Source organism: Triticum dicoccoides, chromosome 1B (genome assembly GCF_002162155.2).
Source record: "Triticum dicoccoides isolate Atlit2015 ecotype Zavitan chromosome 1B, WEW_v2.0, whole genome shotgun sequence".
Lineage (NCBI taxonomy): Eukaryota > Viridiplantae > Streptophyta > Magnoliopsida > Poales > Poaceae > Triticum > Triticum dicoccoides.
In genome coordinates, this window is record NC_041381.1 from 611849149 (window position 1) to 611876745 (window position 27597).

Here is a 27597-nt window from a genome sequence, read left to right on the forward strand (position 1 = left end):
CCTACTATAGCCGCGTCACCACCGGCAACGCTGTCGCCAGCTCCTGTTGCTGTGGATCCACCCCGGACCCATCGGCCACGGGCCCGTCCACCGCCACCATCTCACGCCATGGCCACTTGTGCTAAACAGGGCATTGTGCAGCCGAAAAAGATATTTGATCTTCATGTTGAGGGTTTATCTCCCATACCGAAGACTTATCGTGGTGCTCTCAAGGATCCAAATTGGCATTCCGCTATGGTTGAGGAGTATGGTGCTCTTCTCTCCAACAGCACTTGGGACCTCGTCGATCCACCTCGCAATGCTAACGTTGTTACAGGTAAGTGGATCTACCATCACAAGATGAAGTCTGATGGTTCTTTGGATTGCTACAAGGCTCGTTGGGTGCTTCGTGGATTTACACAGCAAGAAGGTATCGATTTCGATGAAACTTTCAGCCTGGTCGTCAAGCCAGCCACTATTCGAACGGTGCTCTCTCTTGCTCTCTCTAGTGACTGGTCCATCCATCAGCTTGATGTCAAGAATGCATTCCTCAATGGCACTCTCAGCAAGACTGTTTATGCTCGTCAACCTTCTGGGTTCACTGATCCTCGTTTCCCTGATAAGGTTTGTCGTCTCAACAAATCACTCTATGGTTTGAAACAGGCGCCTCGTGCATGGTTTCAATGGTTTGCTTTGTTCATTGCATCGGTTAGTTTCATTGGCTCCAAGTCCGATAGCTCATTGTTCGTTTATCGGTGTGGTGCTGACATGGCCTATCTCCTGCTCTATGTGGATGACATTATCTTGACTGCATCGTCCTCGACATTGTTGCACAGTTTGATTGCCTCTCTTCGTACCGAATTCAGTATGACGGATATGGGTGATCTTTCATTATTTTCTGGGCATCTCCGTCACACGCAGCAAGGACAGTCTGTTCCTCTCACAGGAGAAGTATGCATTGGATCTTCTTGACAGAGCTGGCATGTTGCAGTGCAAACCCATCTCTACTCCAGTTGATACTACCTCCAAACTTTCAGCCAAGTCCAGTGATCCAGTTGCAGATCCCACCGAATACCGTAGTATTGCAGGCAGTCTTCAGTACCTCACGTTCACTCGGCCGGACATCTCTTATGCTGTGTAGCAGATTTGTCTTCATATGCATGATCCTCGGGCTAATCATTTGCTACTTGTGAAGCGTGTGCTTCGCTATATCCGTGGCACCACACCGGCCATGGCCTCACTTTGTTTCGACGCAGCTCCAACAAATTGCTGGCCTATTCTGACGCTGATTGGGCAGGTTGCCCTAACACTCGTTGGTCTACCTCAGGTTATTGTGTCTTCCTTGACACTAACCTGGTGTCGTGGTCTGCTAAGCGGCAGCACACGGTCTCTCGCTCCAGCGCCGAGGCCGAATACAGGGCAGTTGCAAATGTCGTGGCTGAAACATGTTGGTTACGGCAGCTTCTTCAGGAGCTTCATCGACCGGTGACTGGTGCCACTGTGGTGTTTTGTGACAATGTGAGCTCTGTTTACATGACACAGAATCCCGTTCATCATCAGCGCACCAAGCATGTGGAGATCGATTTACACTTTGTGCGCGACCATGTCACCACAGGCGAGGTCCAGGTTCTTCACGTTCCGAGTTCTTCTCAATTTGCGGACATTTTCACCAAAGGATTGCCATCTCTCTTTTTGGATTTCGGGACAGTCTTAACATTCGTCGACGCCCGTTTACGACTGAGGGAGGGTGTTAGAATATATATAACCGTATTGTTTTGTATAGTTATACGGTTGTATATGTGTAGTCCTTGTATAGGCATCCGTATATTGTACGATATGAACTCTGCCTTGTAACCTATATATATAGATCAATACAAGGCACCACAACGTGTGGTTTCCCCAATCTTACAGCTACCAATCGTATCCTGCAAGGTTCGTGTTCATCCCGTCTCCCCCCTCCCTGCAAAACACTAACATTCATCAGCCACCCTTGACCCTTCTATAAAAAATACCTTAAAAAAACATTCAGCAGCCATATGCAGTGAAGGAGAAGATCCAAACTAAGACACTCCTGCCATAACGTGATGCATACATGATCAGATGGAGCATAAACACCGGAAGATCCAGCTGATCTCAAGCTCTGATCCTACAGCTTGGTTCATGGTACTCTCAGAGCTACCTCGAACCTGAAAACAGATGGACAACTATTATTTCAAGATAGTGCAAACGTAGTCGACACAGGCAATCAGAAACGTATCTCTGCTGATGGTACACACAGCTTCGAGTTCGCATCAGACTCTATTATGGTCGATCCAGATCCAGATAGCTTTGAAGGAGCCACACCAATTTGCTCCCCAGCAATTGCTGGAGGTGAGACAAACTCCAGCGGCTACTCCACTCCCGTTTATGTAAGACAGCCTCTGCTTCTCATGCTCTAGTCTTTCAAAATTCAAATCAGATGGAAACATCGAGAGCGCGCAACCTGCGGCATGCTTACACTTACAGCAATGCAACCTCCCGAGTTACTGCCATTAAATATTATGCACCAATGAACAAGCAACACTAGAGACACAATCGTCCCCAACAGCCAGGATGAAAAACTGAACCACATTGGATGCATTTGCATGAACTGTTGCATATTGCTCAGCAGTGCACACGCACCAAGACTATAAATTCAGGGTTACATATTCAGAAAACTTACAATTACAAGACTGTATAAATTCAATGTTACATATTCAGAAAGTATTACCCAAGAATTCAAATATGTATAAATCTAGAGTTACGCTCATCAATTATCCAAGGCAGGCATCACACTTCAACGAAAATTCAGAAACAGTACTAGCATGTCAAACTCTTTCCTTGGATAGTCATAATCCTAGGAAATCCTGAGAACATGGATTCACAAACCATAATGGGTTTTATCAAACATGGAATCAGGATAAGTTCAGAATTACAACGTCGAAAATGATGACGGACACACTAGTCCGACAAATATTTTTTGGTCCCATACACTAAGTAAGCACACAGTGAAATGCGTAAAACTGAATGGATTCTTGTGAGCATAGTCCCTCTGATATTGTGTAAGGCGAGCAGGCAGAATATACCCTGCATCTCTGGTCCACCTATTAACTATGTGCTTCTGTGGAATTTCTTTTATTCTGATGAGATCGAGCACCTGAATGCAACCAAAAAACAAGATGTTCAGCATATTTAGATAATGTGATACCTCACATATATTCAATGGTAGCACATTCAGACTACCTTCAGTACATGGCTACGTAACAATCCCATGTGAGCAAACTGACCACACTCGCATTGAAAGTTTCAAACTCGTCACCTCTAGGACCTTGTGTTCTCAACACGAGCTTCACCCTGCAACATGTTATCAATTAACAACATTAGAAGTAGTCCCGAACCAAACTGAAATTATTGATCAGAAACCACCAGAAGCAAATTTTACTACTCACCGAGCACCCACACACTATCTCCTGGATGCACTTTGTCCTCTCGGCATTTAGCCGGCTCTTCCCATACCAGATGCCAAACCCCTTCTCCCATGAGTACAGATTGTAGAAGTTGTACACCTCTCCCTAAGAGTTAAAAGTAGGACCAAGAACCGGTGTGATCACGTTTTCAGCTAGGTTCTCTGCGAGCATCTGGCTGCCTTCTCGAACGCACTGATACGATTTGGGCACGGTGTTCTGCTAGGAGCGGCGGCACCAATCCTAAGCCCACAAAACAGCTACATATAGCATCAATTTTACGAATGCAGAGAGCAGTCAACCTGCAAACACAGGCACATATGGCATGAATTTTCTGAATGCAGAGAGGAATCAGCCAGCAAACATGAATTTTCTAAATGCACAGAGCAATCAGCCTGCAAACACAAGCACATACAGCATGAATTTCCTCAATGCAGTGAGTAATCAGCACTTGCTCTAACTGTACATTTTCTTCATTCAAGTCTAGGTTTGTTTCCTAAATCCCTGAATATCTGATGGGATGCAGCTTGTTCTTCACTAACCTCTTGTTCCATCCCGGCGCTTGGGGATTCATCTTCATCGTTGACAGCTCTGGCGGCGGCGGCGAACTCTCCCTTTTGTTGGCTGCCGCCTCCTTCGCCGAGAAGATTTGTGCTTTGCCCCTGTCCGCCATCCGATGTTGCGCCGCCTCGCGCTCCACCTGATGTGCCACCTCAAAATCCGTCACCGCAGGGCCATTCACAACCACGGGGGCAGGCATCAAAGTCTTCCCTAGCTCAAGCAGAGTGGATCTGAAACTTGGAAAAAAATCCACCCTCTGCATCAGCTAAGCCAGAGGCCTAAAAATGGAGATGGCATCGCCAGAAAAGCAAAGATCCAAGTACCTGCGTACCGTCTACATCAGAAAGACCATGGTCCGTGGCCGTCGGCGCTCCTGGCCTCTATCCTGCAGTCCTCAGCTTACAAATGATCCACACCCTGGGCAAGAAAACTCTCGCTCCTGCAACCAGTACACGGGAAGTGAACTTCCCGAGCCACGGATCAGATGGCGCCGCCGATTCTGATCCACGGCTCACTTCACCGATGGCGGGCGGCCGTCTACCACCCAACACAACCGCGTACGTATTCCCCAACAGTGTTCATTTTCTGGCACACCGCAACCGCACGCATAAAAATATGGCTCCGATCCAGAAGCGCTAACCGATGACCTTGATATCGAGCGCATCTGAGCTCGCGCGTCGATCATGCATCCCTCGTATGTATGCCTACACATACATCAACGAAATCAAAAGAATTAACTTGTACATGCTTGATTATGTTCTGACTGCTAATGCAGAAGTTGACGTATGTAGTTCTGAAATCTGAACCTGGGCATACACAACTTAATAACTTTCCTGCACAGAAAAGTAATCTAATTAAATAAATAGAGTTCGTTTATCCGGTTTCCTACATGGTAAAAATAAATGGTGCGATCTGCTACCATCAGTTTCGTCGAGTGTGGCTGCCCAATTCATCTTCTCCTCCATGCTGTAATGCTTAGAACTGCAGGATGACGAAAGAATAGATCAGAGAAGTTCGTCTTAATTCCCGTCGACTGAACATCCTATCTGCTTCAGACTGTAATTGATACACTTGTTCCTGCTGCATCCATAATCCTGGGAAATAATCGCGTCAGAAGAGAATTTGGATTGAAATGTTTAAACTTTCAAGCTGTGGATATTCACAGGTTCCATGTCGATTTGCATCGTCCATAGAACTTTCATGCAGGGGACGCCATGAACCGAACGTGAGATAAATCTGTACATCTATTGAGCAGGAGGGAGTATTTGTGAATGTGAAACTGTCAACCACATCAACAAAGGTCGATTCTGGGCTGCTGTTGCTATGTTTCTCCGGCAATAAGGCATCAAATCATAGCAACAGTCAAGGAGGAAGTACATACTGCTTGTTTCATGTAGCCAGATCAGCTTGCCGCCGTCTTGTACATCTAGCTGCTCCAGCAGATATCTCGACGGGAAAAGCTGGAGAAGATCACCCACGACTCGCAAGTACACCGTGGTGTGGTGTACCATTGCAGTGATGCATGATCGCCAGGCACCGACAGCGACTCCGGGGTTCGGGCACAGGGCCGGTACTCTCAGTAGTTCATGCTTCCTTCCTCCAACATGCCGCGACAATCTCGTAGGTTCCAGCATCGGTACTCCGCCATGTTGCATGTCGAGTCGCACCTGTCGGCATAATGTTTGTAGAACGCCATACGCGGCAGCACGATGATGCAAGTTAGCTTGATTTCTTACCAACATGATCTTGCACCATGTTTGCAGATAGCTCATCCAACAGAATCCTGGATTGGTGGACCTGAACCCAGGTACACAACCTCCCTGATCAAAATTCCACTTGATTGGTCTTTGGGGTTTAATTAAACGTAAAGTTCTGTAAGATCGCGATATAAAAAGGATGTAGAAGAGGAAGCACGAGCCTGGAGTCAGAGAGATCGGGACAGATTGATAAGGATCACGCTCCGACTCCTGATGGGGTTGATTACCGTGAAAGGACTCCTGGTGTGGTTGATGACCATGAAAGAAGTCATCTGAACTGTTCATCTTTTGATCCAACGGTAAACAACGATCTACTGTGACAATTAATGTGGTGTCCTGTATGGTGCCTCCAATTAGTAAATATAAGATATAAGCTATTTTCTTATATCATGATAAATGTTTATTATTCATGCTAGAATTGTATTAACCGGAAACTTAGTACATGTGTGAATACATAGAGAAATAGAGTGCCATCAGTATTCCTCTACTTGACTAGCTCGTTAATCAAAGATGGTTAAGTTTCCTAGCCATTGACATGAATTGTCATTTGATAAACGGGATCACATCATTAGGGAATGATGTGATTGACTTGACCCATTCCATTAGCTTAGCACTTGATCGTTTAGTATATTGCTATTGCTTTCTTCATGACTTATACATGTTCCTATGACTATGAGATTATGCAACTCCCGAATACCGGAAGAACACTTGTGTGCTACCAAACGTCACAACGTAACTGGGTGATTATAAAGGTGCTCTACAGGTGCCTCTGATGGTGTTTGTTGAGTTGGCATAGATCGAGATTAAGATTTGTCACTCCGATTGTCGGAGAGGCATCTCTGGGCCCTCTGGGTAATGCACATCACTATAAGCCTTGCAAGCAATGTGAATAATGAGTTAGTTACGGGATGATGCATTACGGAACGAGTAAAGAGACTTGCTAGTAACGAGATTGAACTAGGTATTGAGATACCGACGATCGAATCTCGGGCAAGCAACATACCGATGACAAAGAGAACAATGTATTTTGTTATGCGGTTTGACCGTAAAGATCTTCGTAGAATATGTAGGAGACAATATGAGCATCCAGGTTTCGCTATTGGTTGTTGGCCGGAGACGTGTCTCGGTCATGTCTACATAGTTCTTGAACCCGTAGGGTCCGCACGCTTAATGTTCGGTGATGATCGGTATTATGAGTTTATGTGTTTTGATGTACCGAAGGTAGTTCGGAGTCCCGGATATGATCACGGACATGACGAGGAGTCTCGAAATGATCGAGACATAAAGATCGATATATTGAATGACTATGTTTGGACATCGGAATGGTTCCGGGTGAGTTCGGGCATTTACTGGACTACCGGGAGCTTACCGGAACCCCCCGGGAGTCAATGGACCTTATTGGGCCTTAGTGGAAAGGAGGAAGAGGCGGCCAAGGTGGGGAGCCCCCACCCAAGCCCAATCCAAATTGGGAAGGGGGCCGCCCCCCCCCCCCTTTCCTTCTCCCCTTCTCCCCCTTCCTTCCCTCTCCTACTCCAACTATGGAAGGGGGAATCCTACTCCCACCTGGAGTAGGACCCCCCCCTTGGGCGCACCTAGGAGGCCGGCCCTGTCGGAGTAATGGGCCACGGGTAGGCTGACCCGAGCCCCAGAACCTTTCAAGACATTGGGACCAGTAGCGCCGCTCAGGCCGAGTCCCAGGGACGACTCCAAGTTATGCCGAGTCCCAGGGACGACTCCAAGTTATGTCGAGTCCCAGGGACGACTCCAAGTTATGCCGAGTCCCAGCCGGCGACTCCAAGATAAGCCGACTCATGGTCGGCGACTTCCAGAGAGGCCGCCTATGAAGAGTCAGCCCGCGACTCCACCCTCGTCTCGAAGGGCGAGGCGGGGTACGGCCACGGCATGGCTGTCCCCCCCTGCTTACCATGGGGCCGGCATGGTTACAGTAAGCCGTATCGCTAAAGATCTCCGGCGAGGCACGACACTGTTGCCATGCCTGCCCTGACCTTAGCCACAGTGGGCGGCGCACTGTGCCCACGACGCTTGCTTGTACGACCCAAGGACGACGGGGCCGCTTGTCAGTGGGTAGACAGACGACGGCACGAGCGCCCGGAAGACGGACCGTGGGAGTCGGCCCCCTGGAGTCGGCCGACCCCTCTCCCACGGGCCCCGTCCGCCATTAACCAGACAAGATGGGGAATGGCGACAGTGAACGCACGCCAGATGGCGGCGCTGTTGCCATGACCGCATGACCAAGCCAGCGTCATGAGGAGTACCGCTACAGCATCAGGCCTGTCCGTGGGGCCCGCCAGATGGCAGGCCCCAGTAGTCGGCAGAGAGGACGATGGCCTGAGAGACAGACAGCTGGGACCCACGCCCAGCCGGATTACTATTGTACCCCTGGGGGGTAGGCCTATATAAACCCCCCGGGAAGCCCATGCAAAGTGTTCGGACCCAGATAGGAGTAGACCTTAAATCACAGAAAGAAGAGAGCTAGCCTTGCCCTCTCCTACCTCGAGAAACAACTCCAGGAGCACCATTGTAACCACTTTGCCATAGTGACCATGCGGAGACCCCGCAGAGCAGCAGTAGGGGTGTTATCTCCTCGGAGAGCCCTGAAGCTGGGTAAGTTCCGCCGGCATGCATGTCTTTGCCTCATCCCGCTTCCGGGCACCGGCGACGTTCTAATCGCTCCCACCATGATAAGCCATCCTTTGGCATATGTCGTACCCAACCCCCGACATTTGGCGCTCACCGTGGGGAGAGGTGCACCATCGTCCGGAGACCTGCTCTGGACGGGAACCCTTTTCCTCCCTGGCGAGTGCAGCCAGCCCGGCACACTAGATGGAGTTTGCGCCGATGCGCTGCGCGGCGCTGATATCGCCTGCGCGGCCAGCAGCCTCGCCGAGCTTATTGGTGAGGTTGGCCTCTCCGACGAGCCTGCGTCCGACGCGGGCACGAGCGGCCCCGAGAGCCTCCTCGCGGGTCTCCTCAACCAACTCCACGTCGCCGGCGAGCCTGCCGTGGACCTGGAGTCCATAGGATCCACCGACCCGATGCTGGTCGACTCAGACACGGCGTCGCTTGACGCATTTCCCACCAATGTGGTGGTCTACGACGAGCCGCTCCCTTGTGAGGGGAGCGGCGGGAGCACCGTCACGGAGGTTCTCGTCCTCGATCACGGCGAGCGTTTCGGTGAGGGAGCGCACGACCCGCTCGACGCGGCTCTGCGAGACCTCACTGCGCCGATTCCGGGAGACGCTGACGCCGAGACGCTGGAGGCACGCCGCCTTCAGCTTATCGAGGGTGCTAAGAAGCTGGCAAGCATGAGGCGCTTGTCAGAAGCCTACCAACGCGAGATGGATCGCGCCGTGGGCGGCTCGCCGACTTCGACTGGGCTAGCCGCCTAGGCGCGGTTCGACAATGTGGCGCGGCAATCGCCAATCTGTTCGGGGCTGATCGCCCTGTGTATGCCACGCCTGCGGAGAACATCTGCGCCGCCCAGGCGGCGGCAGACGAGCTAGACAACTTCGATGGCGAAGAGCGCCGCAAGATGACGGAGCGAGTTCAGCAGCTCCTCGATGCGGCTGCAGCGCAGAACGAAGCCGACTGCCGTGCAGAGGCGCCGCAGCGACAAAACGACGACCCGCCACCCCGCCGAGACCAAGGCGCGACGTCCCGGACGCCGAATGGTGGGGCCCGCGGGAATAAGGACAAGGAGCCGGCTGCTAGCCACAGTCGGACTCGCATTACCATCGAGCGCGACCAAGACGGCCGCCCCAAAGCGGTGGAACGGCGGGACGACTATCTGCCTCCCCCTCCTCGCATAGAAAGGCGAGTCTCCCCGCTCCCCGTGGAACATCCGACTCTCGGCGACCGTCTTGGCCACCGAGAGGGAGTCGGAGAAAATGACACCCGCCACCGGATCGACCGACTCCACCGATCCTTGGCGCTGGAAGAAGTGGACGAGTTGGGTCCTCCCTGCTTTGGACCCCGCATCCGAGATGAGCCCTTCCCCAAAGGGTTCACGCTCCCCCGAGACACGCCCAAATATACCGGCACCGTGAAGCCGAAGGACTGGATGATCGATTACTCCACCGCCGTCAATATAGCGAACGGCAACAAGCGTGTCGACTTCACCGCTGGATGATCGATTACTCCACCGCCGTCGATTACTCCCACTCATGCTCCAGGGCTCGGCCCAGACATGGTTGAACAGTCTAAAGCCTCGCAGCATTAACAGCTGGGTCGACTTCACCGAGGCCTTCGTCCGCAACTTCACAAGCACGTACAAGCGACCTCCCAAGCCTCGCCAACTCTCCTTGTGTGTGCAAGGCCCCAACGAATCCACTCGCGACTATCTCACACGCTGGGGCGAGCTCCGGAACTCCTGCGAAGGCGTGCACGAGGTGCAGGCTATCGAGTACTTTACTGCCGGGTGCAGAGAAGGCACCCTCCTCAAGCACAAGCTTCTCTGTGACGTGTCGGAGACCCTCGATGAACTACTGATCACGACAGACAAGTACGCCACGGGCGAGTCCTCCATGAAGGCAGAGATTCAAGTCAGCGCGACTGGCAAAGTCGCTCCTCAGGCTCCAAGAACTTCGGTTGGGGACCCCAGTCGGCGGCAACAGCAGAACGACCACAAGCGCAAGGCCCCGCAGACGGCCTCCAACAGCCGGCAAGTGGCGACAGTCGAGGACCAACAACCGAAGGGACCGCCTCCGGCGAAGCGGCAGAGGGGCGGCAAGTCCAACTGGTTTCCGGCCTGCTCCTACGAGCAGACCCTGGATGGCCCCTGCAAGTTCCACAGCGGCGCGAAGCCGTCAAACCACACCACCCGGAAATGCCACTGGCTGACCAGAATCGCCAAGGGAGACGGCCTGCTCCCTTCCCCGCCTGCTGGGCCGCCTCCACCACAGCCGCCCCAGCAGCCAGGTGTCAGGCCAGTCGGCGCGATACAAGACGAGTTCCCAGATGAGCACAGAGCCTATGTGGTGTTCACCAGTGTGGCCAACGACCGGCGCAGCAGGCGCCAACAGCAGCAAGAGGTGAATGCAGTCATGTCAAGCGCTCCAGAGTTCATGCACTGGTCCGAGAGGCTCATCAGTTGGAGCAGAGCCGATCACCAGGAGGTGATGCCGAGTCCAGGCTCCTACGCCTTGGTCTTAGGCGCCACACTCGCCACAGATAGGCTGGCCGCTCGCTTCTCGCGAGTATTGATAGACGGAGGCAGCAGTATCAACATCTTGTACAAGGATACGATGGAGAAGTTAGAAATCAAGCGAAGACAGCTTCAGAGCAGCCAGACTGTGTTCCACGGCATTGTTCCTGGCCTTTCCTGCTCACCAATCGGCAAGATTCTGATAGACGTCCTCTTTGGGGACAAAGATCATTTCCGCCGAGAGCCAATTTGGTTTGAAGTGGTGGACCTTGACAGCCCATACCATGCGTTGCTCGGCCGACCAGCGTTGGCCAAGTTCATGGCAGTCCACCACTATGGCTACCTCAAGATGAAGATGCCGAGTTCCAAGGGGATTCTAACCATGGCCGGCGACTACAGAAAGTCGTCTGCTTGCGCGGCCGAGAGCAGTCGGTTGGCCGAGTCCTTGGTGATCGCAGCTGAGAAACGGCCTCTTGATCGGGTCGTGGCGATGGCCGGCAAGCAGCCTGAGTTGTCGCCCGACCCCAAGGAGTCGGAAGCAGAAGGATCATTCAAGCCGGCCAGAGAAACGAAGAAGATACCTTTGGACCCGGAGCACCCAGAGAGGTAGGCTGTCATGGGTACAAACCTTGACAGCAAATAGGAAGGCGAGCTCGTCGATTTCCTCCATGAGAATCGAGACATCTTCGCATGGTCCCCTAAAGACATGCCTGGTGTACCGACGGAATTCGCCGAGCACAAGTTACATGTCCGGTCTGATGTGAAACCCGTCAGGCAGCCCTTGCGCCGCCTATCAGAAGAGAAGAGAAGAGTCGTTGGAGAAGAAATAGCCCGGCGCCTGGCGGACGGCTTCATCATGGAAGTACTTTTCCCAGAATGGCTAGCAAACCCAGTACTAGTGTTGAAGAAGAATAAGCAGTGGCGGATGTGTATCGACTACACGAGCCTCAACAAAGCCTGCCCCAAGGACCCATTTGCTTTGCCGAGAATTGATCAGGTGATAGACTCCACAGCCGGATGCGAGCTGTTGAGTTTTCTGGATGCATACTCTGGATATCACCAGATCAAACTGAACCCGGCCGACCGACTGAAGACCTCCTTCATCACGCCGTTTGGAGCCTTCTGCTACCTGACCATGACGTTCGGCTTGAGGAATGCCGGCGCCACCTTTTAGCGTTGCATGCAGTAGTGCCTCCTCAAGCAACTCGGCAGAAATGCCCACGTCTACGTGGATGATGTGGTGGTGAAGACGGAAAAACATGGAACTCTGTTGGAAGACCTCAAGGAAACCTTTGAGAACCTGCGCCGATTCCAGATCAAGCTCAACCCCGAGAAGTGTGTCTTTGGAGTACCAGCCCGCCAGGTACTTGGTTTCCTGGTCTCCGAACGCGGCATAGAGTGCAAGCCTGTGAAGATCAAGGCCATCGAGAGGATGGAAGCACCCAGACGACTGTTAGATGTGCAAAAGTTCACTGGCTGTTTGGCGTCCATCAGCCGATTCATCAGTCGGTTGGGCGAGAAGGCTCTCCCCTTGTGCCAGCTCATTAAGAAGACGACCTTTTTTGAGTGGACTCCCAAGGCGGACGAGGCCTTTCTCCAACTGAAGAAGATGTTGACTACTCCCCCTGTGCTGGCGGCTCCGACTCCCAAAGAGCCCATGCTCCTATGCATTGCCGCCACCAGCCGGGTAGTCAGCACAGTCATTGTAGTCGAGCGCAAGGAGGAAGGCAAGGCGCTACCTGTCTAGAGACCGGTATATTTGTCACAGCCCCAGATCAGCCCTTGTTTGTTTTTGTTTCAGCATCTATGCAACATGTTTAAATTTTATGAAATTTGAAATGGGGATGACCAAGCCCTAGCACCAAAGCATTGCAAATAGGTTCAACTTCAAAATATTTTCACAGAACCCAAATTGGTTTGCAAAAATGTTCATGATTACTGGAAAAGGGTGAAAACCATATCCAGAGATGATGGATATTTTTCCAAGACATTTTTGGATTTTTTGAATAAACCATATTGTATTTGACTTTGGGCATTTAAATACTATAAATAATTTAAATGTTCAAATAAATGTTGGAAATTGTTAAGGGTCACTGAAATAATTCAGAAAGCACCCATAATTATTTCCAGGATTTTATAAAATGATTTGATATTTTAAATCAAATCAAAAACAAATTGCAGAAATAGAAAAGAGAAACAGAACAGAAATAAAAGGGAGATAGAGAGAGAGGATACCTGGCCACTTACCCAGCCCAGCAGTGCGGCCCACTGGCCCAAGTGCCAGTCGTCATCTCCACCGCACCAGTCGGACGCCGAGCGCGTGCCCGACGCGCGCGCACGGCCGTGCTGCCACGCCACCTGCCTGCCTGCCTGTGTCCTCGGGACAGCGCAACGCCGCGGGTCTTCCTCCTCGGTGCCGTCCCGATCGATCCGGCCTCTCATTCCTTCCCCCTGCTCTCTCCCTCGCCATTTCCCCATCTCACCGAATGCGCCCGCCGCCACCGACGAGCACCACCGCAGCCATCGCCTCTCCCTCGCCCCCTCGAGCAGCCCAGAAGCTCCGCCGCATCTCCCTCGTCCTCTCCACCGAGTTACACGGCGCCGGAGGCCCTGCATCATCACCATCTTCGTCATCTTCGTCGCCGGCCGTCGGAGATCCCCTTCGCCGCTGCGCACGCTCCGGTGCTTCCCCGAGCACGCCGAAGCCACCCCTGCATCTGCCGTGAGCTCCTCTACCGACCCCCCCTTCTCCCATGTCCATTAGCTCGTAGTATCCGTCGTTTCCGTCGAGACCGAGACCTCACCGGCGTCGGACTTGTCGCCGTCGTCGTTTTGGTTCACCTCCGTCCAAACCGAGCACGCAGACGTACTCAGAGCACTCCCAGGAGCCCGTAGCGCCCACCAACCCCTCCTCCCATGCACCATAGCGCCGAACCCGCCGTTGCCCGAACTCCGGCCGCCGCCACGAGCTCGACTCCGGCGAGCCCGCTCCACCCCAGCTCCTCCCACTTGCACTACCAGACGCGCGCGACCCCCAGCTACGCGTAGGACCAATCCGCCGTCCAAATGGTCGCCTGTGGGCGAAACCCGACGCGCTCCGCCGCCACTGACCTCGCCGGCGATGAGCCGTCGGCCTAACCCCAGTCTAGTTAACCACTAATGACCCAGCTAACCCTCCCCAGAGCCACTGACGTATGGGCCCCACGCCCTTAGTTAATCTTTATTATTTTCTGTTAAGTGTTAACCTAACCACCATGGGCCCACACGTCAGCTTTGACCGTGCTGACGTGTCTGTTGACCGGTCCCACCTGTCAGTGGGTTAAACAACCCTGTGTCACTGACGTGTGGCCCCCACACGTCAGGTTTGACCAGCAGCAGCGTCTGTTGACCTGCTGACGTCACGGTGACGTCAGGCTGATGCAGTAATTGTTTTCTGGAATTTAAATAATTCTTAGATGATTTATTAATTCCAGAAAATAGCTAAAACTTCAATAAATCATAGAAAATTAACCGTAACTCCAAATGAAATAATTTATATATGAAAAATTATCAGAAAAATTGAAGGAATCCATCTGTACCATTTTCATGCATGTTAGAACAACTTATAGGTGCTGTTTAGCACAAATCAATTAAATGGCATTTGAATAATCACATATGGAGTTTGAATTTGAATCTTGTATTCAAACCAACTTCATTTAATCTGTTGCTAGTTGCATTAGCCCAAAACACATTCATTTTGCCATGTCATGATCATGCATCATATTGTGCATTGCATTGATTGTGTTCCCTTCTGTGTTGCCGATATTTGTCCCCTCTCGATAGACGTGATACCGATGATGCGATCGTTGACACTGATGAAGACTCAATGCTATCTTCAGAAGTGCCAGGCAAGCAAAACCCCCTTGTTCATTCCGATACAATCCCACTCTCTTGCTCCTGCTCTCTTTTACTGCATTAGGACAACATCGATTCATCTGTTACTTGCTGCGGTAGCTGAACCCCTTTATCCTCTGCATGACCTGTCATTCCACAGTAATTACATGAAACCCACTAGCATGAGTAGGAGTTGTTTGAGCCCTGATGTGCCTACTCATTCATGCTTGTTTGTCATGCCTGCTACTGCTTAGAGTTGAGTCAGGTCTGATTCATCCGGGATGAATCAGAGGTGTGTGAACATGTCCTACGGTGTGTGAGCTAAGCGTGTGAACACGATTTGGTAAAGGTAGCGGTGAGAGGCCATGTAGGAGTACATGGTGGGTTGTCTCATTGCAGCCGTCCTCAGGAACTGAGTTCTGTGTTTGTGATCCATGATTCAGCTACTACCATACATTGGGCCCTGATATATGACCCCGCTCGACTTCTTATTCACCCTAGTCCTCTGTCCAGGAGTTGCAAGTAGTTTCTGGTGTTTGTAGCTTACTGGAGGCCGTGGACAGCGCTGACCGTAGGGGTGGGCTGTGATGTGGTAGGTACGTGGCACGGTGTACCGGATGCCCGTTTGGTATCTCGGGAACCCTGTTCACATCGTTTGGGGCTGTGAGCGAAACTCCGGCCGGATCTCCTCATGGATGGAACCCGAATAGGCGATAAACCTGGACTAGAGACTTGAGTGTTTAGGTAGGTCGTGGTCTACACCCACGTCGGCTTTCGCTTGAAGTCTGCCGAGCACATGTCGTGTGCAGACGCTAAGTGGTGGAAACATGTATGAAGAAGTACACCCCTGCAGGGTTAACATCATCTATTCGAATAGCCGTGTCCACGGTAAAGGCCTTCTGGGTTGCTTATATCAGTTCATAGACAAGTGAAAGTGGATACTTTAAAATACGCAAGATAAGCGTGAGTGCTATGGATGGCGTTCTCGTAGGGAGACGGGAGCGGATCCATAGTGGTGTATTGATATGGTGAATATGTGGACTCGTGTGCGCCACCTCAAAAGAGTTACTTGCAGTCGTAGTTTAGGATAGCCACCGAGTCAAAGCTGGCTTGCTGCAGTTAAACCCCACCATCCCCTTGTTGAAAATGATGCATATGTAGTTAGTTCTGATGTAAGTCTTGCTGGGTACATTTGTACTCACGTTTGCCTATTTTATGTTTTTGCAGAGAGACTTCAGTCTCACTAGTAGTTCCACGTGGACTTCGACGTTTAGCTTGTTACCTCAGCTACGGTCTTGTGCCCTCGACAGGATCTGATAGACAGTCAGGCTTCTCAGCCTTTTTCATTTATAGATGTCTGTACTCAGACATGATAGCTTCCGCTTGTGTTTTGATTTGTATGCTCCGAATGTTGGGTCATGAGACCCATGTTTGTAATATCTCGCTCCTCGGAGCCTATTGATAAATTACTTGAGTCATAGAGTCATGTTGTGATGCCATGTTGTATTTGCACATATCGAGCATATTGTGTGTATGTTATTGAAATGCTTGGTATGTGTGGGATCTGACCATCTAGTTGTTTATCTTTAGTAGCCTCTCTTACGGGGAAATGTCTCCTAGTGTTTCCACCGAGCCATGGTAGCTTGCTACTGCTCCGGAACACTTAGGCTGGCCGGCATGTGTCCTTCTTCGTTCCTGTGTCTGTCCCTTCGGGGAAATGTCACGCGATGAATACCGGAGTCCTGTTAGCCCGCTACAGCCCGGTTCACCGGAGTCCTGCTAGCCCAGTGCTACAGCCTGGATTCACTCGCTGATGACCGACACGTTCGATGCTGGGTCACGGATGCCTGTCCCTGTAAGTCTGTGCCGCTTTGGGTTTACGACTAGCCATGTCAGCCCGGGCTCCTTATCATATGGATGCTAGCGACACTGTCATATACGTGTGCCAAAAGGCGCAAACGGTCCCGGGCAAAGGTAAGACGACACCCGTGGGAATACCGTGCATGAGGCCGCAAAGTGATATAAGGTGTTACATGCTAGATCGATGTGGCATTGAGTCGGGGTCCTGACAGCGTTGGTATCAGAGCTTGACTGCCTGTAGGATTACCAAGCCAAACTGGTCGAAGTTGAGTCTAGAAATTCTTTAGTTATATGTAGGGGAATTGATTGTGGGATGGAACGTAAGGCTCTTTTACTCCTTATACCTTATGCCCTTCTGATCTGAGTCATCTTATCTTTCCTACGGGGATTAAGAACTAGGCTATCTCTTCTTTCTATCAGGATCACGTGTTACTAATCCGTAGACTTATAGATTGTTGGATTTAAGCTTGAGTTCAGTTGCTACTACTTCCGTACGTTAACTGTTGATCTCGAAACCTTGATATTGTGCTTCTGAGTGGTTATGCCACCATTTTTGTGAATGTCTCAAATCTTTTCTGAGCATTTACAGCTGTTATGCTGTCCGAGTCATCCCAGGTTTCTAAATAGTCGGATGCATTTGCAAATCCCTTCCTCCTGTGTCCGATGTGCCTTTGGTCAGATTAATCGCACAAATCAGTGAGTTGAGGTACTTTATTGCCTTGACATATATGTTGGAGCTAGTATTATGACCCTAGGTGTCTTAGGGGATCACCTAGTAATCTAGCAATGTTTTGTGATCCCAGTGTGATGATTCTGGCTTTTATTCTCGAAAGCATCCCGTGATGCCACTTAGTAGTAGGTATTCTACTCCTTGGGTTCTGAACCCGAGATCCACCCTACTTACTTCATGTTGATAGTAATTGCTAGTTCCTTCAGGATATTAGTAACTTTGCGATAGTCCTCGAAGTCCATGGTATCTTCTTCAAAATACCATGAACGACTTATGGCAGAAGTTCCTCGTTGAACTGAAATATCACAACAGGATTATTCTTGAGGAGTTCTCCATTCATAAATCGTGACTCTGCCAGTTCTACCTTTCTGCATGGGTTATCCGGAAGAATCATGTTGAAATTGGTTCGACATACTAATTTATGCATCCACAACTCAGAAAATTATATGTTCCTTTGAGTTGTTCTCTTTAGTTGCATTCTGACCCTCGTCTATCAATTGATAGTCAAGAGTATGTGGCGTTCGTTTATCGATGCCTATTACCCTTGTGGTCCGTCAAGCCATTCTGTCCTGAATGACTTGGAGAAACAAACTCCAGTACCTCTTCCATATCTAGGATTGGGTCAAAGCAATTGTGCTCCGCAGATCAAAATGCCAGCCCACCTTTTGATTCTGTTCTACCTTGGAGTATTACCATCTTTATATCGGGATTGTTATAGGAATTGCACACCATCCTAGGAACTCTTGGTACAGTGATACTTTTGCCATCATTGTTCATTCCTCGGTTCCTGTGTTATTGTAACCGGAATGCCGACAAATGAATCATGGCGTGTGAAATCAATACTCCCAGCAACCTCGTTGCTTGGTAGTTAAAGGATAATAATTTCAATCTTAGCATGTTGGTTTTTAAATCATCCCTCTAAGACTGATCATGCTACCTAGTCCTTGTTCTCGGTGCACTCCTTGATCGATGAGTTAGGGTTATTTCAAATCTTCGCTCTATTGATCATATCGTCTTGCCCTGGAAAGCAAGATTGTTCTCAAGCTTAGTAACATACCGGTGGTTTGTGATTTTCCGAAGATCTTCTCGGAAGTATTACCAGGTTGTCACCTGACCGCTGTGTTGAGCTTGTGATCAAGTTGGGTTCTTGTGAACCACCCTCTCTCCAAGATCGGTGTTAGATATCCCTGAGCTAGTTGGTTAAGCTAGACAACAACCTGGAGAATTGGAAGATAAAAGCTTGCCTGACTTAGTTCGTTCCAAAGGTATATTCTTGTGTAGTGTGTGTTGAAGAAAGATGATATCTTCATCGATTGGTCCTTGTGATCAGTTGCTGGACCTATTGTCTTATCAATCCTTTGATTTGAGTGTGGGCTATCGTCAAATCAAATCAGTACCAACGATGCTCGTAATGTTGTCTTATTTGTGGTTGATCCCTCGAGCATACACCATTACATCTTTGGTCCGACCAATGTTATCACCGTGTTCACTTAACTATGGAATTCCTTTTAAAAGGAAACCTAGATGAATTGTTGTTGAGCCCATTGACAACATCCTTATCTCCTCCATGATTTTGTTGAACATTAAGTTAGTGTTGGAAACTTTTGAAGGCATTTGTTCATGCTAGCTCATGAAGCATATGTTTGGATGAAGGTAGTGACTTCCTCTAGTTCATGTGCATTTGATGCAAGTTGCCGCCGTGATTTTGAGAAAGTTAGTTTTGCTTCCTCTGGAATCATCCCAAGTCAGTCATGCATATGTGCGAAGTATTCTATGGTTTGGAGACTTGCAACCTTCATTCCATATGTGTTCCGAGCACACCAAGCCACTGATTGATTTGTTCAAGGAGAAGAAGTTCCTTCATAAGAGCTAATCCGGACTTATGTAAGGACTTCGATACCCTCGTTGATGGTTCCCCCTCCTGAACTCGGTAGTGTTTTATTATAAGACTACTTTGTGGTCATGCTTGTCTTGGACATCGTGTTCACAGGTTGTAGCAGAACCAGCTCATGTTTTGGAGCTTGCTATCGTAGTTCATTTCCTGAGAATCTCGCAACGTCATCTCGTCGATTTGTGTTGCAAACTTTCATTTTTCTTCCTAGACTCGATGAGTCTGGAATATCCTGACACCAACCAGATCTGAATCTCAGGCAGATATGATGGTTTGGAACATTTCCCAAGAACTATAATATTGGTCCCTCGATAACCGGTAAAGTGGATGTCGTGGCCAACACACCCAGCCGGAAGACCTATTATTGTAGTATCTTGTTTGAGGAAGTTGGCCACCTCCCCATAAGGATTTCGTAGGATTTACCTCCGTAACTGTTCCTTATGGATTCTATTGCTCCCGAAGTCCGACCTTTACTTGATGTTCTAGTTATCAAACCATATCTATGAATGGGTTACACTAGCACGTCAAGGAGAACATTAGAAGCGGAGTGCTAAATGTCTCTCGGTCGATCATCCAGATTTTGTTTCCTTGGCCTCGCTAGGGTGAAATCTGAGTTGATGTTATCTTCCTATGCATCTGCATCGTCCATCATTGTTCATCATGGTGGTATGTTGTGTTGCCAGGATCCTTGACACGGATGTTGGTAAAACCTTGATGATTATGGAAATGCTCAAGTTCTTGAGAGCACACACAAGCGCTACGTGTTACCATCGGCTCTAACTGGATTCCTCTCAGTTTCCTCGGTTATGCTATAACCATTCCAATAGTGGGATAACTCTCTATTGTTGAGCCTCTCCCCAGTTACTAGAATCATTCCCAGCATTTGCATTTTGTTCCCAGCTTGCACCGCCAATGTGCCATTCTACCATGGGTCTCTTCCATTTCCGGTGGTAAGTAAAAATCATCCATTGTGTTGTCTTCAACAAGGTAATCCACATCATCCAAGTCCGAGTATGCCATTCTACCGAACCCCTCTAAATGATCGATTATGATTTGCCTTAAGCTGGTATAAAGAGTTTCAATGATCTCTGAATCAAAGGTAATTCTTTTTGCCACTTAGGGTAATAATCTATGAATCACCCTCCTCCAGGATGTTTCGTCGTGGTATCATAGCAACTCAACTCCTCGCTACGTGGACAATCGTTTACCACCTTCTTAAGTGTGGAATTATTGTCTACCTAGTGAACCTTCGTCATCCGTTTCTTTCCACCCCTCTTGATGTGTATCTCGTGTCTCAACCCGAGAGATGGTCCTATGTCTCATTCCGTGAGTTGTTCGATCTTCGAGGAGATCGACCCTTCTAGAGTCTTCTTCCCTCCATGTCATGTTGACAGGATTTCTCAGAGCAAGACTTCAAGACAATGATGGTGATCGAATCAACGTTCCTATGAAGTGCAACCTGGATCGTGAAGATTGTGCTAGTTTGCGCTCCCCCTTCACCTTACCCTACGCTTGAATCTCGGGACGAGATTTTTGTTTAGTGGGGGTGACCTGTCACAGCCCCAGATCAGCCCTTGTTTGTTTTTGTTTCAGCATCTATGCAACATGTTTAAATTTTATGAAATTTGAAATGGGGATGACCAAGCCCTAGCACCAAAGCATTGCAAATAGGTTCAACTTCAAAATATTTTCACAGAACCCAAATTGGTTTGCAAAAATGTTCATGATTACTGGAAAAGGGTGAAAACCATATCCAGAGATGATGGATATTTTTCCAAGACATTTTTGGATTTTTTGAATAAACCATATTGTATTTGACTTTGGGCATTTAAATACTATAAATAATTTAAATGTTCAAATAAATGTTGGAAATTGTTAAGGGTCACTGAAATAATTCAGAAAGCACCCATAATTATTTCCAGGATTTTATAAAATGATTTGATATTTTAAATCAAATCAAAAACAAATTGCAGAAATAGAAAAGAGAAACATAACAGAAATAAAAGGGAGATAGAGAGAGAGGATACCTGGCCACTTACCCAGCCCAGCAGTGCGGCCCACTGGCCCAACTGCCAGTCGTCATCTCCACCGCACCAGTCGGATGCCGAGCGCGTGCCCGACGCGCGCGCACGGCCGTGCTGCCACGCCACCTGCCTGCCTGCCTGCGTCCTCGGGACAGCGCAACGCCGCGGGTCTTCCTCCTCGGTGCCGTCCCGATCGATCCGGCCTCTCATTCCTTCCCCCTGCTCTCTCCCTCGCCGTTTCCCCATCTCACCGAATGCGCCCGCCGCCACCGACGAGCACCACCGCAGCCATCGCCTCTCCCTCGCCCCCTCGAGCAGCCCAGAAGCTCCGCCGCATCTCCCTCGTCCTCTCCACCGAGTTACACGGCGCCGGAGGCCCTGCATCATCACCATCTTCGTCATCTTCGTCGCCGGCCGTCGGAGATCCCCTTCGCCGCTGCGCACGCTCCGGTGCTTCCCCGAGCACGCCGAAGCCACCCCTGCATCCGCCGTGAGCTCCTCTACCGACCCCCCCTTCTCCCATGTCCATTAGCTCGTAGTATCCGTCGTTTCCGTCGAGACCGAGACCTCACCGGCGCCGGACTTGTCGCCGTCATCGTTTTGGTTCACCTCCGTCCAAACCGAGCACGCAGACGTACTCAGAGCACTCCCAGGAGCCCGTAGCGCCCACCAACCCCTCCTCCCATGCACCATAGCGCCGAACCCGCCGCTGCCCGAACTCCGGCCGCCGCCACGAGCTCGACTCCGGCGAGCCCGCTCCACCCCAGCTCCTCCCACTTGCACTACCAGACGCGCGCGACCCCCAGCTACCCGTAGGACCAATCCGCCGTCCAAATGGTCGCCTGTGGGCGAAACCCGACGCGCTCCGCCGCCACTGACCTCGCCGGCGACGAGCCGTCGGCCTAACCCCGGTCTAGTTAACCACTAATGACCCAGCTAACCCTCCCCAGAGCCACTGACGTATGGGCCCCACGCCCTTATTTAATCTTTATTATTTTCTGTTAAGTGTTAACCTAACCACCATGGGCCCACATGTCAGCTTTGACCGTGCTGACGTGTCTGTTGACCGGTCCCACCTGTCAGTGGGTTAAACAACCCTGTGTCACTGACGTGTGGCCCCCACACGTCAGGTTTGACCAGCAGCAGCGTCTGTTGACCTGCTGACGTCACGGTGACGTCAGGCTGATGCAGTAATTGTTTTCTGGAATTTAAATAGTTCTTAAATGATTTATTAATTCCAGAAAATAGCTTAAACTTCAATAAATCATAGAAAATTAACCGTAACTCCAAATGAAATAATTTATATATGAAAAATTATCATAAAAATTCAAGGAATCCATCTGTACCATTTTCATGCATGTTAGAACAACTTATAGGTGCTGTTTAGCACAAATCAATTAAATGGCATTTGAATAATCACATATGGAGTTTGAATTTGAATCTTGTATTCAAACCAACTTCATTTAATCTGTTGCTAGTTGCATTAGCCCAAAACACATTCATTTTGCCATGTCATGATCATGCATCATATTGTGCATTGCATTGATTGTGTTCCCTTCTGTGTTGCCGGTATTTGTCCCCTCTCGATAGACGTGATACCGATGATGCGATCATTGACACTGATGAAGACTCAATGCTATCTTCAGAAGTGCCAGGCAAGCAAAACCCCCTTGTTCATTCCGATACAATCCCACTCTCTCGCTCCTGCTCTCTTTTACTGCATTAGGACAACATCGATTCATCTGTTACTTGCTGCGGTAGCTGAACCCCTTTATCCTCTGCATGACCTGTCATTCCACAGTAATTAGATGAAACCGACTAGCATGAGTAGGAGTTGTTTGAGCCCTGATGTGCCTACTCATTCATGCTTGTTTGTCATGCCTGCTACTGCTTAGAGTTGAGTCAGGTCTGATTCATCCGGGATGAATCACAGGTGTGTGAACATGTCCTACGGTGTGTGAGCTAAGTGTGTGAACACGATTTGGTAAAGGTAGCGGTGAGAGGCCATGTAGGAGTACATGGTGGGTTGTCTCATTGCAGCCGTCCTCAGGAACTGAGTTCTGTGTTTGTGATCCATGATTCAGCTACTACCATACATTGGGCCCTGAAATATGACCCCGCTCGACTTCTTATTCACCCTAGTCCTCTGTCCAGGAGTTGCAAGTAGTTTCTGGTGTTTGTAGCTTACTGGAGGCCGTGGACAGCGCTGACCGTAGGGGTGGGCTGTGATGCGGTAGGTACGTGGCACGGTGTACCGGATGCCCGTTTGGTATCTCGGGAACCCTGTTCACATCGTTTGGGGCTGTGAGCGAAACTCCGGCCGGATCTCCTCATGGATGGAACCCGAATAGGCGATAAACCTGGACTAGAGGCTTGAGTGTTTAGGTAGGTCGTGGTCTACACCCACGTCGGCTTTCGCTTGAAGTCTGCCGAGCACATGTCGTGTGCAGACGCTAAGTGGTGGAAACATGTATGAAGAAGTACACCCCTGCAGGGTTATCATCATCTATTCGAATAGCCGTGTCCGCGGAAAAGGACTTCTGGGTTGCTTATATCAGTTCATAGACAAGTGAAAGTGGATACCCTAAAATACGCAAGATAAGCGTGAGTGCTATGGATGGCGTTCTCGTAGGGAGACGGGAGCGGATCCATAGTGGTGTATTGATATGGTGAATATGTGGACTCGTGTGCGCCACCTCAAAAGAGTTACTTGCAGTCGTAGTTTAGGATAGCCACCGAGTCAAAGCTGGCTTGCTGCAGTTAAACCCCACCATCCCCTTGTTGAAAATGATGCATATGTAGTTAGTTCTGATGTAAGTCTTGCTGGGTACATTTGTACTCACGTTTGCCTATTTTATGTTTTTGCAGAGAGACTTCAGTCTCACTAGTAGTTCCACGTGGACTTCGACGTTTAGCTTGTTACCTCAGCTACGGTCTTGTGCCCTCGACAGGATCTGATAGACAGTCAGGCTTCTCAGCGTTTTTCATTTATAGATGTCTGTACTCAGACATGATAGCTTCCGCTTGTGTTTTGATTTGTATGCTCCGAATGTTGGGTCATGAGACCCATGTTTGTAATATCTCGCTCCTCGGAGCCTATTGATAAATTACTTGAGTCATAGAGTCATGTTGTGATGCCATGTTGTATTTGCACATATCGAGCATATTGTGTGTATGTTATTGAAATGCTTGGTATGTGTGGGATCTGACCATCTAGTTGTTTATCTTTAGTAGCCTCTCTTACGGGGAAATGTCTCCTAGTGTTTCCACCGAGCCATGGTAGCTTGCTACTGCTCCGGAACACTTAGGCTGGCCGGCATGTGTCCTTCTTCGTTCCTGTGTCTGTCCCTTCGGGGAAATGTCACGCGATGAATACCGGAGTCCTGTTAGCCCGCTACAGCCCGGTTCACCGGAGTCCTGCTAGCCCTACAGCCTGGATTCACTCGCTGATGACCGACACGTTCGATGCTGGGTCATGGATGCCTGTCCCTGTAAGTCTGTGCTGCTTTGGGTTTACGACTAGCCATGTCAGCCCGGGCTCCTTATCATATGGATGCTAGCGACACTGTCATATACGTGTGCCAAAAGGCGCAAATGGTCCCGGGCAAAGGTAAGGCGACACCCGTGCGTGAGGCCGCAAAGTGATATAAGGTGTTACATGCTAGATCGATGTGGCATTGAGTCGGGGTCCTGACAATATTACCTGAGCGAGGTACTGTCGGCCTCCAAGTAGAACTACCCCCACTACCAGAAGATGTGCTATGGCATGCATTTTGCCGCCAAGAAATTGAAGCCTTACTTCCAAGAGCATCCAATCACTGTGGTCTGCACAGCCCCACTTGCCGAGATCATCGGAAGCCGAGATGCTTCCGGCCGAGTGGCCAAATGGGCCATCGACTTGGCTCCCTACACCATCTACTACGAGCCCCGCACCGCCATCAAGTCACAAGCGCTGGCCGACTTCCTCATCGATTGGGACGAGACCCAGTATCTGCCGCCAGCGCCCGACTCCACCCATTGGCGGATGCACTTCGATGGCTCCAAAATGCGCACCGGCCTGGGAGCCGGCGTCGTCCTCACTTCCCCCAAGGGCGACAAGCTCAGATATGCGTTGCAGATTCATTTCGCCGCCTCCAACAACGTGGCCGAGTATGAGGCGCTCATCCACGGGCTCCGACTTGCCAAAGAGCTCGGCATTCGCCGGATCCTGTGTTATGGCGACTCTGACTTGGTGGTCCAGCAATCATCTGGCGATTGGGACGCCAAGGATGCAAACATGGCGAGCTACCGATTCCTTGTGCAGCAACTCAGTGGATACTTCGAGGGATGTGAGTTCCTTCACGTGCCAAGGAACGACAATGACCAAGCAGACGCCTTGGCACGAATCGGCTCCACCTGCCAAGCAATACCATCCGGCATCGCCCTTCGGCGCCTCCTCAAGCCGTCACCAGAATCATACTCAATCTTTGTGCCGGCTCCACCCGAAGAAGTCGAATCCGACTCCAAAAAAGCCACAGTCAAAGCCGGCCCGGGGATTTCAGAACCCGGCCTGGGGACTACGGTGGCAAGACCAAAGACTCCAGAACTCGGCCCGGGGACTGCTCCAGTCGGCCCGGGGACTTCGTCAAGTCAGCAAGCGGCTGCGGACTCCAACCCGCCGCCTCCCAGCCCGGCTGCCCTTGTCCAAGTCATACTAGTGGCAGTTGAAGAAATAGCAGCACCCTCATGGGCCCAGCCCATCCTCAAGTTCCTAGTAAACAGAGAGCTGCCAACCGATGTAATCTTGGCTCGGCAAGTGCAATACCGAGCAGCAGCTTATACCATAGTCAACAGAGAGCTGGTCAGGCGCAGCGTCACTGGCGTCTACCAACGCTGCGTTGACGGAGAACAAGGCCAAGCAATTCTCAGAGACGTCCACGAAGGCGAGTGCGTCCACCACGCGGCCTCAAGGGCACTCGTCGCCAAAGCCTTTCGGCACGGTTTCTTCTGTCCAACTGCCCTGGAAGAGGCCAAAGAGTTAGTCCAAAAGTGCAAAGGGTGCCAGATCCATTCCAAGCCACTTCAGCCAGCTTCTGCAATCAAGACTATCCCCATCGCCTGGCCCTTTGCAGTCGGGGGCCTAGACATGGTGGGACCATTCAAGACGGCACGAGGTGGCTTGACTCATCTACTTGTCGCAGTGGACAGGTTCACCAAGTGGATAGAAGTGAAACCCATCAAGAAGTTAAATGGTCCGACTGCAGTGACCTTCATCACCGACATCACGACTCGGTACGGCATCCCGCGCAACATCATCACCGACAATGGCACAAATTTTGCCAAAGGCGCCTTGGCCCGTTTCTGTGCGACGCAGGGCATCCGACTGGACTTAGCGTCCGTTGCCCATCCGCAGTCAAACGGCCAGGTGGAGCAGGCAAACGGCCTCATTTTATCCGGCATCAAGCCTCGACTGGTCGTGCCGCTGGAGCAGTCGGCCGACTACTGGCTTGAGGAACTACCGGCCGTCCTCTGTAGTCTGCGCACGACTCCAAACAAGTCAACCGACTTCACACCCTTCTTCCTCGTCTACGGTGCCGAAGCCATCATCCCGACGGACATAGAGTTCGACTCCCCGCGAGTCACCATGTACATCGAGGAAGAAGCAGAAGAAGCACGTCAAGACGGCGTCGATCTGCTGGAAGAGGGCCGGCTGTTGGCACTCAGCCGGTCCAGCATCTACCAGCAGAGTCTGCGTCGATACTACAACAGGAAGGTCAGGCCAAGATCTTTCCAAGAGGGCGACCTTGTGTTCCGACTGATCCAGCGAACAGCCGGCCAGCACAAGCTGTCGGCGCCTTGGGAAGGCCCCTTCATCATCAGCAAGGTGCTGGGAAACGACTCCTACTACCTGATCGATGCTCAGAAGCCCCGAGCGAGCAAGAGGGACGACTCCGGCAAAGAGATAGAACGCCCGTGGAATGCAAATCTTCTTCGAAGATTTTACAGTTGATGCACCGCTTGGCACCGGGCCCGACTAGTCCCCGGGGACTCACCGCCTCGCACTATGAGGAGCTTCCCGCAGTCAGACAAGTAGTGTGCGGTGCCTAATCCGTCTGTTGGCAAAGCCACAGCTCGCAGAGCGACTGTTTGGTGGCCAGGAGTGAGGAAGAATGGGCGCCCACACGAAAAATGGCTAAGGACCCAAAGCACAAACATAGCGTAAGACGGCTTCCAGCATTTCTGAAGCAAAAAGCCGACTCATGAGTAGTCGGCTTGCCTCTTCTATTAGCCTCTATT

At 50.4% G+C, this 27597-nt stretch overlaps 1 protein-coding gene across 2 annotated transcripts; it reads right to left on the bottom strand.

The window, feature by feature from the left end:
* Positions 1-3319: 3319 nt before the first annotated feature.
* On the bottom strand, positions 3320-4306 carry LOC119310054. 2 transcript variants are annotated; one of them, XR_005150660.1, is made up of 3 exons: positions 4004-4306; positions 3447-3763; positions 3320-3351 (listed from the first exon to the last, which is right to left on the bottom strand). XR_005150660.1 is itself a non-coding variant. In XM_037585910.1 (2 exons), exons 1-2 carry the CDS (start codon positions 4282-4284, stop codon positions 3613-3615), a joined length of 432 nt encoding a protein of 143 aa, XP_037441807.1. In that variant the 5' UTR covers positions 4285-4306; the 3' UTR covers positions 3361-3612. The 2 variants fall into 2 exon arrangements, 1 of the variants encoding a protein (XP_037441807.1); XM_037585910.1 differs by lacking the exon at positions 3320-3351 and having other exon boundaries at positions 3361-3763.
* Between the last annotated feature and the right edge of the window lie 23291 nt (positions 4307-27597).

What these genes read in the sequence shown, in the direction of transcription:
- LOC119310054 (XM_037585910.1), bottom strand. Translation starts at nt 4,284, where the DNA reads ATGCAGAGGGTGGATTTTTTTCCAAGTTTCAGATCCACTCTGCTTGAG. An exon ending in GCGCCGGGATGGAACAAGAG is followed by an intron (nt 3,764 to 4,003) that starts GTTAGTGAAGAA and finishes CTGTGTTTGCAG; the next exon opens with GTTGACTGCTCTCTGCATTC.